The sequence below is a fragment of the Thunnus albacares genome, chromosome 22 (assembly GCF_914725855.1).
Source record: "Thunnus albacares chromosome 22, fThuAlb1.1, whole genome shotgun sequence".
Taxonomy (NCBI): domain Eukaryota; kingdom Metazoa; phylum Chordata; class Actinopteri; order Scombriformes; family Scombridae; genus Thunnus; species Thunnus albacares.
This window is the reverse complement of record NC_058127.1, coordinates 21,782,780-21,800,154: the sequence shown is the minus strand read 5'-3', so window position 1 is coordinate 21,800,154 and position 17,375 is coordinate 21,782,780. Positions and strand designations below refer to the sequence as shown.

The window sequence follows — 17,375 nt, the reverse complement described above, 5'->3', positions numbered from 1 at the left end:
TTGGTCCCTATCGCTCACGTTTTACCCTCCCTTTCATATACACAGACATGCACTTTCCCCCTATCATGTCAGATTTGGTGTGATTTGCAGAGGTACAATATGCCTGATAATACAAAAGAACCCAGTCTTGCAAAAAGATTTCCGTACCAATCACAACAATGGCTTCTGACAGTGCAGCACATTAATATTCTGAAGATAAAGGAGATGAGCGAGGATACATGGTGAAAAGGGAATCAGATGCAGATGGAGCTCTGCAGCATGCATACCTAGGATAATTCAGCACTGAACCAAAAGAAAAACAATAGGGGCCCTTAATTTGCTCCCTGAGGAACACCCAAATCAACAGGATTAATGAAGTAAGATAAACAAACCAAACAACATAACAATGATTGGCTATGAAAAGCTGAAAAGTGCAATTATATCGAATTAGTTGCAAAGCCATGCATCTTTGCTATATAAAGAGGCATGTAGATAGATGTTTTGCAGTTGTACAACAAAGATAAAGGGCTTTAAATGCAAAAATTATGAAAAGGCACCACAAGAATTCATATTTTCACCAGCCAGCAATCCCATTACCTCAAATATGAATTTGATGCAGAAATGTACTAATCATGTGATTCTCTGAATGGTTACTGGAAAACTACGTCTGTACTGTACGTCTGAGGTGAATGGGAAACTCCAACTACTACCAAGCTATATAAAGTCAATACATTTTTTCCAACAGAATTAGGATCTGGTTGGTTTATTTGGCTTCTTTCGATGTGTGTTTTGATGACACTTTTGAAAATGATGACATTAAAGCTTAAAGGGCTTGAAAACCTATTTTCTCAATCAGCCTCTTACTGTGCCGTCCATGATGAACTCACAGTTTTCAGTCAAAGTTAGTTGGCCATTTCTGGGGAGGGGTCACTTGAGGGCAGCGGAAACCAGACATATACATAACACTGACACATTATCATCTTACAGTTGCTTATTTACACATTCAGCTAGACACAAGCATTCGTTTGGAGTTGTTTTCTGGGCAATACATCCAATATTTGTATTCATTAAGCTCTGTTTTTGGTCTATCCTAAGAGAATATCTGGCTCTTAAGCTGCTAAATGTTCACCAGCTAGTCGCTAACATTGCCTGTTTGTCACTTGGTGATTGGTAGGTAACATACAATGGGTTCTTAGAGAAAACAGCTGCCTGCTGCTGCTGGAAACAATGGTGAACCAAAATATTAGAGTTGCGGGCTGTAACACCAAAATAATGAGCTGAAAGATGCTACAAAGGCTGCAGAATCAGGTGATAATTCACTGAGCGACCACTTTTACATAAAAGTAGTCATGTGATCCATTGTGCATACAGTAAAAGAATATTGATTATGGCCATCTTAAGAGGTGTGTGATGCTTATTTTGTCAAAATTTTATAACAAAAGGAGTGAAGTTACGATACAGTATGTATATGCAAGCGATTGTAGAAAGCACATATGACGTTGATGTAGTGGTAATTAAGGTGGAGAATTTATATCAGAATGGTATTTTAGAGAAACTGCCATTATAAACAAAAGATATTTCTAGGCAGTATAGATTTTTGCTTTAATTTCCTGTGTGCACCTTAATTTGATGAAACTTGCATCTGTTTAATGCTAATTACTGGAATGTAAAGTGTGGATTTATACCATCTTAAAAAGCATGAAAAGCCTTTTCTCAGATATACATGGGTGTAAAGAGAGTTTAGCTGGGTTTAAACTACCCCGCAAGCTCAGTAGCCTGAGGGCAAGCAAATCCTTTCCTCCACCAACTCAGATATGCTAGCTGGAGGTATTCCCTCAACCGCCTCAGTAAACCACAAACATAATACAAACTGAATACTCCTGAGTGGAGGCTACGCAATCTGCAGAGAAAACACCCATGCAAAGGCTGAGGACTGAAAACACTGACTCATTTAAACATGTGCTCATCGCCTTCTGATTTCCATATTACCCAGTTAACACTTGTCAACATGAGTGCATGTGCCTGTGAGTCTGTCTGTGTGTTTAAAGAAGGAAATCTGCGAGCAGACAGCAGTCAGAGCAAAGCAGAGTGTATGCAAGGGAGCTTGTATTCTTTCATTATGTGGGTTATGCTGCAGAGACAAATTTAGAGTGTGTCCTGATTTCCTTGAGTCACTGATCCCCAAGATACCACCGGGAGACTCCGAGCACCCTGTCCACACAAAGACCACGGTCACAAAAAGCTGTGACCATGACCACATACACATGGACGCTCACACACAAACAAAAGCATGCAGCACAAATGACCTAACCTTCACCACATGGGCTAACCATTTCCTGTCAACACACACACAAACACAACCACTCTAAACCCCAAACATATAATCGACACGTAGAGGCGGTTTCCTGAACATGGATTACACCACAACTCGGACTAAAGCGTCAAACCAGCGGAGCATCTCCATCTCCATTGGGAACGGGTCTCAGTTCAGTCTAGGATTAAGTACAGCCCTAGTCAAAGTTTGGAAAGGGATTAGGATTAATCTGGGGGCCGAGGACAACAGCCCCTGCAGACACTGTGACACCAACCTCGGCTTGTCAAAGCAGACACAAAGCCAAAGGCGAGCATGCACTGCCTCGCCGGGTGACTCACCAAAAGCATGGCCACACGCCGCCATAGTGTGAACCACCACAGAAATTTAGCCCAAGAGCACCTCTCGCACCATGCAATGGTGTTTTAATAGCAAGGTAATGAACCGTCAATTTGTTGCTGAAAATTACTGAAAGGGTATATGCATGCAAAGATGTTTGGAGCTATTTTTAGTAAGTGTGCAGCTCATATGCCCTGTAATTCTTAATTTGCCACACACCCTGCTGTTAGGTGGCGAATGTCAAAGCTTGCTTTTCAGCGTTTAACTACAGGCTTGCTTAGCTTCTCTCTGCGCGGGACAGGAGACAAGGTTGGAAGTGATGCCATAGAGACTTCTGGGAAAGGTTCACTGGTGGCATTCAAGCTTACTGAATCAAACGCTATTAAATAAAATGCCATTTGTATGGATTGTTATGTATCGATCTAATTATCTTTGTGTCTGGCCCCCTCCCCTGTACTCCTCTGTACCCCTCCAACAAAGTCCCCCTGCCTTGATCTCCCTCACTCCTCTCCAGCCAATCCCGCGCTTCAGCTGGATCACAGACTTGCATCACCATAGCAACAGCTGACGTGTAAAGTAACTGCCCAAAAAAAGTTTTCTGTACAAGCGTGTCTGTGAGCGCACACGCGTATGAGCATCTGGGTGTCTGATGAAACCCTCCCTTGTGTTCGGTACACCCTTTTTTCTGAAAAAACATTTTTCAATGACCTCATCCTCCCTCCACCTATCCAATTAATAGACAGGCGGCCGCACTGGTCTCATTATTTCTCCACCTCCCCCAACTCTCTTCACTGTTAGTCAATCCGCTCCAAATTGATTTTGTTATCTGTCTAATTCCATATCGCCGCTGCGTGTGGCCGATGTGTTGGTGTTATAGAGGGGCTGCCTGACAATGAGATGCAGGAATAGGAGAACAAAGAGATGGCGAGGTCCACAGACAGCGCTGTGAAGTGTGATGGAGGAGGATGACATCATTGTTTCAGGAGAAAGTTGCAGCCATAGGAGTCATGCGGCACTGACTCACCCTCTCCCCGTTTGCTGTATATGACTGTAAATACATCAAGCAGTCAGTCTGTCAGTCAGTCTATGCAGTGACGGATGGACTGATCTGTGTGTGTGTGCATGAGAGCACTGGAGCTTTATTATTGGAGTCTTTTTAAGTTCCTTTTTCATTCAGAAAACTTCAACAAAACATAAACTATGCTGTTTGTTAAAGCTCCTAAAAAGATGACTTGAAGACATGAGCAGCACTATGAACTGTGTATGTATACATGCACTACTTTATGTATGCATGTAACCTACATACATTTTTATGTATGCATGGTGCACTTTATACTGTACATAATGTATGTAGGAATGCAAGTAACGTTTATTTTCCCAATGAATTGATCAATCATTTAGTGAATGAGCCCAAAGTGGCATCTTCAAACTGATAACTTTGTCCAACAGTTCAAAACTCAAAGATATAAATATATAGATAGAAAAGCAATGAATCTTCAGATTTGAGAAGCTGAAAACAGCAGATCTTTGGCGATCTTTGTTTTTCATCACAAAGCATCAAAACAACGAATTGATTATCAAAATTTCAATCACTTAATGTTCCATCAATACACTAACTAATCAACTGATCATTTCAGCTCTCAACTGTATCCATGTACTTTACGAGTGTTTCTCCATCGATTTATCTGGCTGTGGGAACTCTACCACCTGTGCCTGCTTTCTCTCAACAACATGGCCGCCTAGCAGGATGGCCATAATAACCCATCACCATGGTGATGGCGCTATAGGAACCGATGAGAGACATAGATGGAGAGAGGCAGAGAGTGAAAGGAGGCGACCCACTGAGCCTGCTGACACCATGTCACTCAAACACAAAGGTGACTCCTGGAGGTGGGGACGGAGCACGGGGAAGATTAGGGTAGAGGGGAGAAAGAACCAGGAGGAGAAAGAGACAGAGACTCCTTCTTTTGTTTGCCGCATTGTCTGCCTGCTCGCTCCCTTCCTCTGTCATCTTACCTTGCTGTCCTCCCCCTTACTAGCAGTCAGCGACCTCTCTCTTTCTTCCTCTCTTTTGTGGCCTTGCCCTCTTCTCATTCCCTATTCACTTCCTTTTGTCTGCGAGGCATCTACTTAGAAATGATCACTCCTCCTTCTTCCCTTCACCTAACATTTTATTCCCTTCCTGGGCGCCGTCTACCTTTTCCACCTCCGACTGTACGCTACTTCACTTTCCCTCCATCAGTCCTCCCTCTCATTTCTTCTCTCCATTACTATCAAAATGGTTGCTGTGGAAACAGGTTTATTTGGAAATGGCGGGAGGGGAAATGATTCCTTCCTATAGTGTGTATGAGAGTGTACAATGCACACATCATGCACACTGTTTTATCAAAATTAGTGTGCACACATTATTTTCTATCAATGTATGTGTATCAGCTTGTGTGTGCAGCCATAGTGTGTGTGTGTGTGTGTGCCACCCTTGCATTCTCTGGGGCTCCACTCATACACGCATTTCACATCTGAAGAGCTTTATTTGTACCAAACCTCTGTTACAGACATTGTTACCATGGCTACAGCCAGTGAGGACCACTGACACAATGATAGACACAGTGGCCATGGCAACCCCAGGATCAGTGGTGGGTAATATGATAATTCATGGACGAGGCATCTGACACATTACGGGCACATGAATATGCTCAAGCGCTGGAAAGCCGGCCCGTCGCTGGTAATCCACGAGCCTTTGTGCGGCCAACATGCCGAGCGGCTGACAAAGAATACTCCGCAGTAACCAAGGGTGACCAGAACTAACAATAGCTGTCCTCTGGATAAGCTTGAACAAGGGGATACATATCAAGCTGCTAGTCTGCAGTAGTGCGCCGTGCAGCTTGTAGTGCAGGGGTCGCCACTGAATTCGCCTGGCACAATCGATATCATAATAAATCAATACTTCACAGCAGTGGTTCCCCATTGATTTTGGGCAGCGACCCATTCCTGAAGCCGCTCCGCCTCCAAAAGCCACGTGATCTTGCAAGTAAACATCCGCACCATCAAGTGTGACAGCTTTCAGATGGTTCTGCCAGTCCACCTCACATTACAGTACAGCAAAGTGATGGAATCCAGCAGGACTATTTTACAAGCAGCGTCCCATCAATAAATCACCTCCTCCCAAGGTCTGCTTTAATTCAATCCAGTGCAATCTAATTTTATTGCTATGTACTGTAGCTTCTCGCAATGTCATCTGTCACAAACCGTCCAATAAAAGCTTGGGGCCTTGACCTCCTTGAGTGAAGTAATATTCATGCACAGCCCCTCGCCAATATCACCACCAGTGTATATTGTACTGACGCTGTGAAGGCGAGGCTTCTTTGTTGGTAGCAAACAAAAGACTAGAAAGTGAGTTGTGTGACTGTGAAGACTTTTGATATCATTAGAAAAAAACGTCTAATATATTAGGAACTCAAAACCAGTTGTAAACTCTGACTTCCAACTGGTGATCATCCTAAAACCCACAACAATAAATAGACAATAAATCTTTTCAGAAAAACAAAGATTTCTGCTTTTTAGTGTCCAATTGTGGCCAAAAGTATGTCCATATACCTTTGTGTACTTTCTTCAAGGTTGTTTGTAATGTTTTTGCTAGAGCCCATAGCTGCAATTCAGGGAAATCTTAATGCTACAGCATGAAATAATACTTAAGACAGTAGTGTGCTTCCAATTTTGCTGTTCCAAAATGAAAATGCCCCTGTGTACAAAGTCAAGTCCATAACAAAAATGTTTCTCCCAGTTTTGTGCAAAAGTACTTGACTGGCATGCACAGAGCTCTGACCTCAACCCCATACAACACTTTTGGGATGAACTGGAATGCCAAATGTGAGCCAGGCCTTATCTCCCACATCAGTGACCGACCTTGAGGCCGAACGGGAACAAATCCCTGCAGCCAGGTTCCAACATCTTCTGGAGGGCCTTCCCAGAAGTGTGGAGGCAGAAGATAAATACCCGTTCTCCACACACTTTAGGACATGTAGTGTTTCTTTAATCAACTTGAGAACAAACACATGTAAACTAAGTAAATCTTGAACTAAGAACATGATTAAACTGAGTTAAGGTAAGCATAAACCCGAGGGTATAGTTAAGTGGGCAGAGGCAGTCTTTGACTAAGTAAAGCATCTGCACAACATTGTTTTAATGACTGGACTTTCAAGCCACCGATGATTAGTACTACTAAGAGATGGCTCACTCATTATTTGTAGTCCGCAACAATTTAGCCTGCAGGCTGTTATATTACATGACGAGGAGACGGCGAGCGCTGCGTTGCAGTGGTAACCGATTTAGTTGGACGGCTGACCCTAATGTTGTTATCGTAAAGGGAAGATGGATGGAGCAAGTCGAATCTCTCTCTAGCTCTGTCCCTCCCTCTCTCTCTCTCTCTCTCTCTCTCGCTCCTGTCCCTGTTGAGGAGCAGAAACTGGGAGAGCGAAGAAATGAAGTGACATCATCAGCGTCAGCCACATTCCTGCGGAGGGAGGGGGGTGAGGAGGAGTGGGGGAAAAGAGAGAGAAGAGAAGGAGGAGGGGAGAATGTCCCAAAACTTTTGAGGTTACAGGACCGACATCCCCCCTCCCTCCCCCCTTCCCCTTATGCGCACACACACACAAACCCATCCATTCTCCCTCCTTTTAGCTTGTGTGTGTGCATGTTTTCCAGTGGTTGTGTGTGCGTGTGTGTATGTGTGCGTCTATGTTACAGTACATGGGCTCCTCTTCCTCATCATGTGCTCCCTGTTTTAATTCATGTGCTTCTTCTCCTGCACCCCCCCCCCCCCCCCCCCCCCCCCCCCCACGCCCCCTCCTCCTCCTCCTCCTCCTCCCTCCACCCCCCCTCAACGACTCATACCACCCCTTCCCTCCCCTCTCTTCTCTTTCTCTCTCCACCGACCAGAGGAATGCAAGAACCACATCTGGAACTTATTAGAGAGCAGGAGAGAGAAAGGGGTAGATGGAAAGAGAAGGAGAAGTGGTGGATGGGGGTGGGAGGGGGGAGGAGGTTTAGAGGGGGCAGAAGAAGAAGAAAAAAGAGGCAGATTGAAAAAAAAGAAGTCCTGGAGGGGACAGATAGAGAGAAAGAATGAACTTTAGTAAGCAGAAAAAGGGCTGGTGCTGGGAGAGAAAGCCGCAGAAGCGAAAAAGAAAGTTAACAGCAACACCGATTAATGCCAATTAACCTCAGCGGGGACTAGGCAGGGGAAGAGCTGGGCTGGCACCTCAGATGTGGGTTCAATCACTCCCGATTCCAGCGCAAATGTAGCCTTTGAACCGGCCTCGACCATATTCTGTCTGAATGAGCAGCTTCACTGTCCCCACTGAGGGAGCAGTCAAGCCTGAGTAATAGTCCCTTTCTCTGCGCCGCTGGCCTCCCGACCACTCCTCCTCCTTCGTCCTCGTCCCTCTCTCTGCTCTCCCCCGGTTCGCTTTTCTTTTCATCCAGCACACCCTCCTCCCACACTACAATACTGCCTCCCCCCCCCCACCTCACCACCTCTAAAACAAACAAACAAAAAAAAGTCTAATCACTCTCGATCAGGCTTCACCCACCTGCCCGCGAGACTACCCCTCTTTGTTCCCCCTCCTCTTCACCCCAAACAAGTTTTTCTGTAAACCCCCCTCCTCCATCACCCCGAATTGGTCCTCCCTGCAGAATGTGGCCGTGTAGTTTTGGAAAACAAGGCCAATAGATTCAGTCAGATGTGATAAAGTGTTCCTCTCTTGCTCGGGGGACTCTGCATAAAGAAACATTTTTAAGGGGATGTTTTTTTTTTTCCTCTTTCTTTTTATAACTTCGATGCCCCCGGCCTGTCAAACACAATCAGATTATGGGGCCTTTAAATCCTGGGGCTTCACAGAAACATTCACATAGCTGTTGAGGATGCTCAAAGGAAATGTGTACACTTTTGATTGAATTTATCTCCGACCACAAGTTTGATAATGAATTATCCAACTAAATACTTCTGTACCCTATCGGCTTTTTACTGGATCATCCGAAAACAGGCACGCAAGCTGCTTCTTCTTCCCAAGCACCACTTCAAAAAGCATTACAGGACACTTGTGTCCAGAGGAATGCCCTTAAACAAACATATCAACTGAGAGAAGCAATCAACATGTCACACATTGACAAACACCCACCGGGATAGAAATGCCAAGAATTTGTTGATTGAATGGAACCCAATGGAGAACAACAGGCGTGGATGTACATTATAACATCACAGGCTTCATTCCCAGATTGAGCTTTACAACTGGTTCAGTGATTGCATTCAGTGGCTGATGTCAATTAGAGATGCTTTTGGGTAAATAGGCTTCATTCAGATCCCATAAAAACCATGACCCGAATTCACATATTAACGGTAGGATGCTTCGGAGCTACATATCGCTCACTGGGATCGAAATTAAAAACAGACTTCTGCCTCGCTACATATGTCACTCCAGATCTACACTCTGAGTCGGAAAGGGTTCGGTATAGCACCGCAAAATGGTTCGTTAGGCTCGTGCCATGGTAGGACGCTTTCAGAGAGGTTTGCAGCGCTATAAATAGTTTTGTGTATGTGGTCATCCACAAGATCCCCATTGGAGGATCTTGACAAGTCTGTAGGTGATTCACTTTTTTGTCTTCACTTCACCAGCCATGATTGCCAATACTGCTCACATTTAATCTCATAGTCATTATCTGAGCAGAAACAAGTTCTCCTCAGTGCAGTTTTAGTGGTTATTACAGCCCGCTGTGTCCCCATCCTTTTTTAACCAACTTTTGTGCTTGAATTTCTCCAAATCTAATGAGACAGAGGTCTGGCTATGCGAGATTAGCTCAGACTAACTACTCTATTCTTTTATTTATTGTGAGGGACATAAAACACATCACTTTCTGTGTGATAAAGGACAGCTGCCCCCCCCCCCCACCCCCACCCCCAGCAAAAGAAAAGGATTGCACGCACTGGCAGTATCTTGTGTCACTGTATATGAATCAGTGATAGAGGTGGAAAAATTGGAATTTATTTAGATAAAAATGTCACAGATTATTACTGGAAAGAATGCATAAAATGTTGTTAAATCAGCGTCTCTAAGAGTGTTTTAGTGCCGTACTTGATTCTTTATGATGCTGTCCTAATCATTCATTTTTATTTGAACTATTATAATGCACTTTGAGTCATTAACATTACACATATAACAGTTGAACCGCTACATCCCTGACTAAACAACCCTTGAGGAACCCTTCTTTTTCTGGGTGTAAAAGCCCCCTGAATGTCTCTGACTCTTCCAGCATTTGAATATTTTCTTTGCTGAGCACAACACAGGAATCCGTCTGAGGTCTATGATTCACGGCTCCACTGTGTGATTCAGAGCTTGAGCGTACAGTACGGGCAGCAGCGGCAGCAGCAGCAGCAGCAACAGCAGCAACAGCAGCAGCAGCTCGTGGCTTCGGTCCGCACAAAAGGACACAGGCTGACAAATGGTACACCTGCACTGGAGTCTTTGTCGGAGTCAGCATTTCAGACCACCGTCTGGGCTAAAGGTGCAGTGCTGCAAGTCCAACCTCAAGGCTCTCCTACTCATTAGGAAGTTAAAGGAGTGTGTTTGCAATGATTGATTATGCAGTAACATTTAACAGCTGCGTTAATGGTGGCACTTGCTTGGGACTTATTACCAGGTTGGTATGTAGATACAAGGCCAGGATACTAAATCAATCACTCCACTGGTGATGTTGCTAGTAGAGATATAGTTCTGGTCGCAGCTGTATCACTGATCACTGAGTAACATAAAAACATTGTGATGCACCAAAGCTTTAATTAGCTGCTCGGCTAATAACCATCCAATCATTAGCACTAGTAGGCAATTACCTGTGTGCAAATTGCAGGCTGTGAAATACTGTTTTACTTGTCTAATGAAGATATAAAAGTCTGGGTGCTTTTAAGGAAAAATGCTTCCAAATCTACAGTATTTGTTTTCTTTTTTGAAGTGGTATTCATTTCAGCTCTCTCTGGATGTGAAGAATTGTGTCTACTCCTCTTGTGTTTTCAAACCCAAAAACCACAGTGCAACATTTGAGACCTACATGTTTTACACCATTGACTGAGCAACACACAGCCCTATTTACAGCCTGCTAAACTTGTCTTCGGGAGAGCCTTGCAGAGCAAATATCTGTGTCTGGGGGAGCCCAACGTGGAGTAATAATGGATTACACCGTTGAAACAGTGCAACAACAGACAATAGGACACAAGGCTTCACACATGTAAATTAGTTTTGTGTGTGTGTGTGTGTGTGTGTGCGTGTGTGTGTGTGTGTGTGTGCGTGTGTGTGTGTGTGTGTGTGCTTATGCACATCTGTAAGAACATGTGTTACTGAGCTAGTCATGTGGACTGAACTGTTTATGAGTGGACAAACAGGGCAACAGCATGTGACAGTAACAAGGGGTCTCGATGGAGAGAACGGGGAGGGGTGTGTGTGTGTGTGTGTGTGTGTGTGTGTGTATGTGTATGTGTGTGTGCTGCGACGGTTGCCAGACTGTGTCATATGTGGATTCACGGACAGCCTGATGTGTCGATGAAAAGGTACCTGCTTCTTACTGTATGTAAAAGTCGATGTCGTGTGCTGGTGTGAACCCTCAGCAACACACACTGGGTGGATGCTGAGCACAGCGCACCAGGCTGAGTGATACAAAGCCTGGCAGACACGGTGACATCATCCCTTTCCATACCTTCCCTTCCCCGAACACGCCCCCTACCTATGATGGAGTGGTCGGCTGGCCGGCCAGCAGCCAGCCACGCACGCTCCCGGTCAGCCAAGGTAGACAATAGGAAGAAAAAAAAAGAAAAAAAAAGGGAGGTTTGCTGTGGCTGCGCGGCCACGACGACACACAGATATGCCTTGATCAAACAGGTAGCTTAGAGAAATTACAACCATCCTCTCCTCCTCATCCAGCCTCCTGTCTCCTAGCAACTCTGCTACAGCTGTGATTATCATAAGCCAATAGCCTACCTGGCACCCCACAGGTATGGAGGGGGAACAGATGCATGGCGATGCTGCTGCACACGCCTCATTGTGCTGTTGAAATGCACTGAGGAAGGCAACAGAAAGGGGGTGAAGATGGGCTTTGGTGTCAGGCACACAGGTAGGAAACCAGGACAGGAGCAGCACCGGGGTGGTGTATGGTGAGGGGGGGGGAGAGATGGGGAGAGAAGGCAATATAAGCTGCCTTTCACTACAGGATCACTACAGGGGTTGGTAGCAGAGGTCTCACTGACTGACAAGCCATTCAGATGCGATAGCAGTGTGGGAGTGCTGCTGGCATGTAGAGCAGCGCTGGTCAATCACTGTCATTCCCGTCACGTCCTCAGCGCCTCACCACGGCCCGTCTGAATTACGGCACCGGGGGTTTGTCACATGCAAAAGGTCATTTAGGCCGGTGGGCGCGCGTGCACCAGTCATGTTCAAGTTGGACGCACACGCGCGCGCGTGTAATCGGGCGCCTGTAATCGCACGCGTACAGAGGCGCGCGACAATGATCATAAAAAGTGTGGTGATCCATTGCTGCGGTGCGGACACGCAGTCACACACACGCGCGCGCGCTCACACGTAGCTGCACGTGCACGCACACACACACACACACACACACACACACACACACACACACACATCTAAGGTGATCCATTGCTGCGGTTCATATGGCAATGAAATCATGTTAAACGGCTCTCTCTTTTTCTTTCTCCAACACACACACACACAGAAAGACACACACACACACACACACACACAAACACACACACACACACACACACACACACAGCAGAATGAATACCAGCGGAGAGCTCTGTCTGTTTTTTAAGCCTCAGTTGCTTCACATCATAATCTGTTTAACCATTACTCGCCGTCTCTTCTGCGCTAAAAAGAGAGAGAAATGCAGTCTTACCAGTTTGAAAACTCAACACCAAACTCAGGAGCAGCAGCCTCTGCATGGTTCAGCCGACCAATAAGTCCGTTATTGGCTCAAACCTCCGTGAGGACAGCATCAAAAAGCGGGAGTTTACTGACTTTAATGATAATTATAATAAGAACAATAATCCTCGTGCGTCGTCCCTGCTCGTTTGTCCCCTGGCTCGGGTTGGAGTCGTTGGGCTTTTACACCATTTCACTGCTTTTTTCACCTCTCTCCTCTCCTTTGCTCTTCAGCGACAGTCCGTTTTCCACTCCACACTGAGGAGTCAAGCCAGCAGTAAGGACAGACGCAGCTTCCGGCCATAGTCTTCAAAATAAAAGCCAGTTGAATTCCACACGTGACCAAAGAACATTAATTAAACTCAGACTCTCTTTATCGCCAATCATCTATATACAAGTATACATCTGAGATGACCCTATGGTGAAATAAAGAGGTAGACAGTGCCACATGACATAAAACGTAAGAGCATAAATTGAAGAATCTGTGCATAACAATAGTAAAGAGACGACCTCCCACCACCACCACTACCAAAGAAAAGTTATGTGGCACTACTTGACAAATTGAGCTGTTTAACAAAACACTATAGTATTCATTTTCACTTTCACAGATGTTCTTAGACGGTTTCCTGTGAGCTCTAGTTGTTTGGCTATGGTCAGATTTTATCCTGCAAACTGTTCTTCAGAAGTATAATGAGCGTCACCCAGAAACTCCATTGGATTTACTTTGGCGTTGTCCTTATTCAGAACCTTTTTGGAAAGTAACTACACGGTTCATAATTGATTACTGACCACATTAAGCATCTTTGAGCATATTAAAAAGCCCTCTATAAATAAAAATCAAATGTATTTATTATTTATGTATTATACGTATCTTTTTGGTTTCATCAATCTTGCAAATAAAAAATAAATATATATATAATTGATGTAATATTTTATTGGCCAAATACCACAAATCCAAATAGCCCAAATCAAAACCTTTATGTTTATTATGTATTAATAGGACAAACAATCAGTATATTGACACACTGTCATTTACAAACAATAAGAAAGCTGTAAGACAGCTAAAATACTAAAATAATGTTCGGTCAATGTGGCCACGCTGTATTTCCGGCTTTGTACTCGCTATAATCTCTCTGACTTGACGTCAGATTCTCATTAACGGTGCATTTCTCTCTCTCTCTCTCTCTCTCTCTCTCTCTCTCTCTCTCTCTCTCTCTCTCTCTCTCTCTCTCTCTCTCTCTCTCACGTCAGCAGCACCACAGCACTGCCCCCTTTTTTCTCTCCTTCTGGATCTTGCATAGGCCAACACCGCCAAAAACTACATTATGAAATACAAAAAAATAATAATAAATAGGCTTAGAGAGGCATAATCATTTTGACACATTTGCTGTAGTCGGGACCGCTTGGTTTCTGCTGTTCGCAGCGTGGTATTAGGTAATGATGTCATTTTACATACCTTAATCCGATGGTTCTCAAAGTGGGGTCCGAGGACCCCCAGGGTCGTTGAGGAGGTCCAAGGAGGTCCCTCGCAAAAAGGGGAATAATTTATCTTCACTATAATTCCATCCATAAGTAACACAGTGACAGCATATATGATTATTTTGGTCATTGGTTTCATACACTTTCAGTGATAAGACATCTAAAAGCAAAAATCTAATCAGATGGGGAATCCTGGGACAAAATCTTATCAAATAGGGGTCTGTGGTCTAATGTGTGTCAGTTTAGGGGCCCTTGATGTGAAAAAGTTTGCCTTAATTTACCTCTACTCCTATATCCACCTAATTGTATCATTCATAGTCAAGAATGATGCAGATGTCATGCCACACAACAAATACAAATAGGCACATACTTACAAGAATATCCTAGAAATATTATAGAAATATCACATATATCAGAAGATAACATGCCAGAGGTGAGTTGTTGCTGAACAGACACACATCAGGGAGGATACAACAGAACTGTACTTACACATAATGTCAGTAATATTATGTTTCACTGAGCTAAGGTAGAATAAAATCAATATTATTAAAATATTAGGACATACTGTGTACTGTGAGGATTTAGGGAGTTACTGTAAAAATATTCACACAGTATTACTTCCTATGTTGACTATTTAGTGGGATAAAGCAGTGATGTCATTATGATGAAATAGCCTGAAAAGACGATGAATAAACAGATCATGTCCTCATTCCTGTCACATAATGTAGGCTAGACACTTTGGTGATGGTTGTCCGTGATACTGTAGCTGTCACAGCTCAGTGGGTCTGCACAGGGAGCTGTGAGCCGCTTCCTCCCGTTTCAGTCCGTGAGGAGAGTGACTTCCACTGATGCTGGAGCGCCCCCTCGCGTCCGCGCCCCCCCCCTCCCCTCCTCCCGCTGACCGACCCTGCATGCGCTCCGAGCACAACTGGAGCAGGGATCCCAAAATATCTGCGCGAGCACGCTCACGCACGTTTCACTGGCAGTGTTATTGGCGGGATTCAGATGTAATCCTGATGATGAGAGATGTGAGCCATTCTAACCTGAGATACCTACCTTTTTATTTGCAAAATAGACTTTATATCCACCTATACAGGCTGACAAAAACCTCTGGGAGAGGCGATCACACAGAACACGAGTTATAATTCATATCAACGTACAGGCTATTATGAATAATACGTGTATGAATAACCTAAAGGGTGGTAAGGGGAAAATGTAGAGCATAAATGCTTTATAATTAGTGGTTGTCTGCATTGTAGATATATTACATTGGTCGTAATTATGCTGTCACCGTGTCAGAAAGGATTTTTGTACAAGATATCAAATGCAAAATCATTGTGTTCAACTGTTATTGCACTGTATTCAACCTTACCCCTGTTACTGCTGTTAGATTTTAAAATTTCAAGAGAGATTTAGCTGAAAGAGCAAAATTAATATAAAAATGTCAATGCAACGGACTCCAGGAACGTAAAGTATGAAAATAAGTGAAGTAAAACACTTATTATAACATCAAACATTGAGGACAAGATGTAAAGCAATGTCGTTTTTATGTGTCTCAGTAAGAAGATGGTTTCAGTAAAGAACAAGCAGGCTGATAGGACTCAAGCTATTTATTTATTATTCTGTACTGAACAAACACCTCCTAATCGATTCTGCTTTGTTTTTTGTTGTTTTTTTTCATAATCAGTTTAAATTAACCAGAAGAAGGCAGACAACTGAAAACCTGCGTACAAGAACGGTGATGGGACCGCGCCTCAGTTTATTCACCATAACCTATACATTACAGTAAATATCCATCATGTCTGCTTCATATACCGACACCAAAAACATCCTCCTTTGTTCCCAAATATTAAAAAAGACCGCAGGTCTGCCATGTGGCTCACAGAGTGACTCATCTCTGCCGGGACTCGAACCCGGAGCCTCTGGATTAGAAGTCCAGCGCGCTATTCCATTGCGCCACAGAGACTGCGCCAGGATAACCAGGGCCTATCACCGTTTACATACTTCACATCCTCTCATATCGCTGCTCCCTGCATCCTTGCAGCATCAGGACCACTGTGCGCCGACATGTTGGCTCCGCCGCAGCCGGCCAGCAGAGGGCGCTGCTGCTTCTCTATGAGGTGGGAGGTCCCTTGAAGCTGATCAAGTTATCTGGCATTAGACCGGAAGTTAATAATTACAGTGTGAGAAAATAAAAAGACCTACACGCTGGATATAGCGCAAAACATGTGTAGTGCCTGTATTTTGAAACTCCCTTATCCGGAAGCTTGTTTTATTCCATATAGTTTAACGCTCACAGCTTAAATACGCAGAGCCAAAATGGTGCCTGTGGGATCTCTGTATTCCCGTTTTCACACTGAAATATTATTTATCATGGTATGTGTGGGTTTATTTAATGCATTCAGTAGTAAAGATGGAACACGGCTGCTGCATTAAGACTGCCAGTGTCGCCAATACCGTGTGGTTATTTATGTATGGCCATTCAGAATCAAATGACAGTGAAATTGGCTTTAACGTGTTTCCAGTGAGCGATCATATAGACCAGGGTGTAAAAATACCCACATTCAGTATAGTCTGAGTAAAACAGTTTTTAATTGTAAAATATAGTTTTAACGGTTGTATTCATTTTTTGGCCTTCGTTTTCCTTTCATGTCTATTCAGTGAAGGTCCCATATGTGAATGATGCAGATCTCTCTCTGTATGGAGTAACGCTGGTGGAGTTACACCAAGATTGCATCAGAAACACAATTGAGAACCTCCTTCTGATTTTCACGTGGTGACACCTTAAAGATCCCCTCCAGACATGTTTGAAGATGTGAATAAATTACTTTGAATAATAATTAGTGTGTGATATGCTTTTTCCACAAAAAAGTTAAATTATTTTGTTAAAATTCTTAAAATGACGTCTACACTTTCTCCCTGATTAAAAATCCAGAATCTATAAATATGCAAGTATTAGAGATGAACTAATCCGACTTTTTCAGTCCTGATACCGCTACTGATACCTAGGTTTAGGGTATAAGCAATTAGCAGTATGCATCACTGTGTGGAAGAGACTGGGATCTCAACTTAAATATTGCTTTCATAACTTTGTAAAACAATATGTAAATAAATACATAGATATAAATGTACTAAATTGTTATTTATTTAAATAATTGTATCCGATACCAGATCAGCCCATTGTCACTGATACATGATCCAGCTATTTGATATCAGTATCGGTGCATCTCTAGTAAATGTTGTTCATTTCAGAAGTTGAACTGCTGGACACAAGATCCTATTTCACTGTA

At 43.7% G+C, this 17,375-nt stretch overlaps 1 protein-coding gene and 1 non-coding gene across 3 annotated transcripts in view; both read right to left on the bottom strand.

Annotated features, from left to right (window-relative positions):
* Nucleotides 1–12,871, bottom strand: part of kirrel1a (kirre like nephrin family adhesion molecule 1a) — a 32,640-nt gene extending 19,769 nt beyond the window's left edge. For both annotated transcript variants that reach the window (XM_044341619.1, XM_044341620.1), the window contains exon 1: nt 12,581–12,871. In XM_044341619.1, coding sequence (XP_044197554.1) covers nt 12,581–12,626 — 46 coding nt within the window. In that variant the 5' untranslated portion in view covers nt 12,627–12,871. The remainder of the gene's footprint in view (nt 1–12,580) is intronic.
* A 3,106-nt stretch (nt 12,872–15,977) lies between these two features.
* trnar-ucu lies at nt 15,978–16,051 on the bottom strand. The gene has a single exon. It is a non-coding gene; the product is annotated as a tRNA-Arg (tRNA).
* Nucleotides 16,052–17,375: the final 1,324 nt, after the last annotated feature.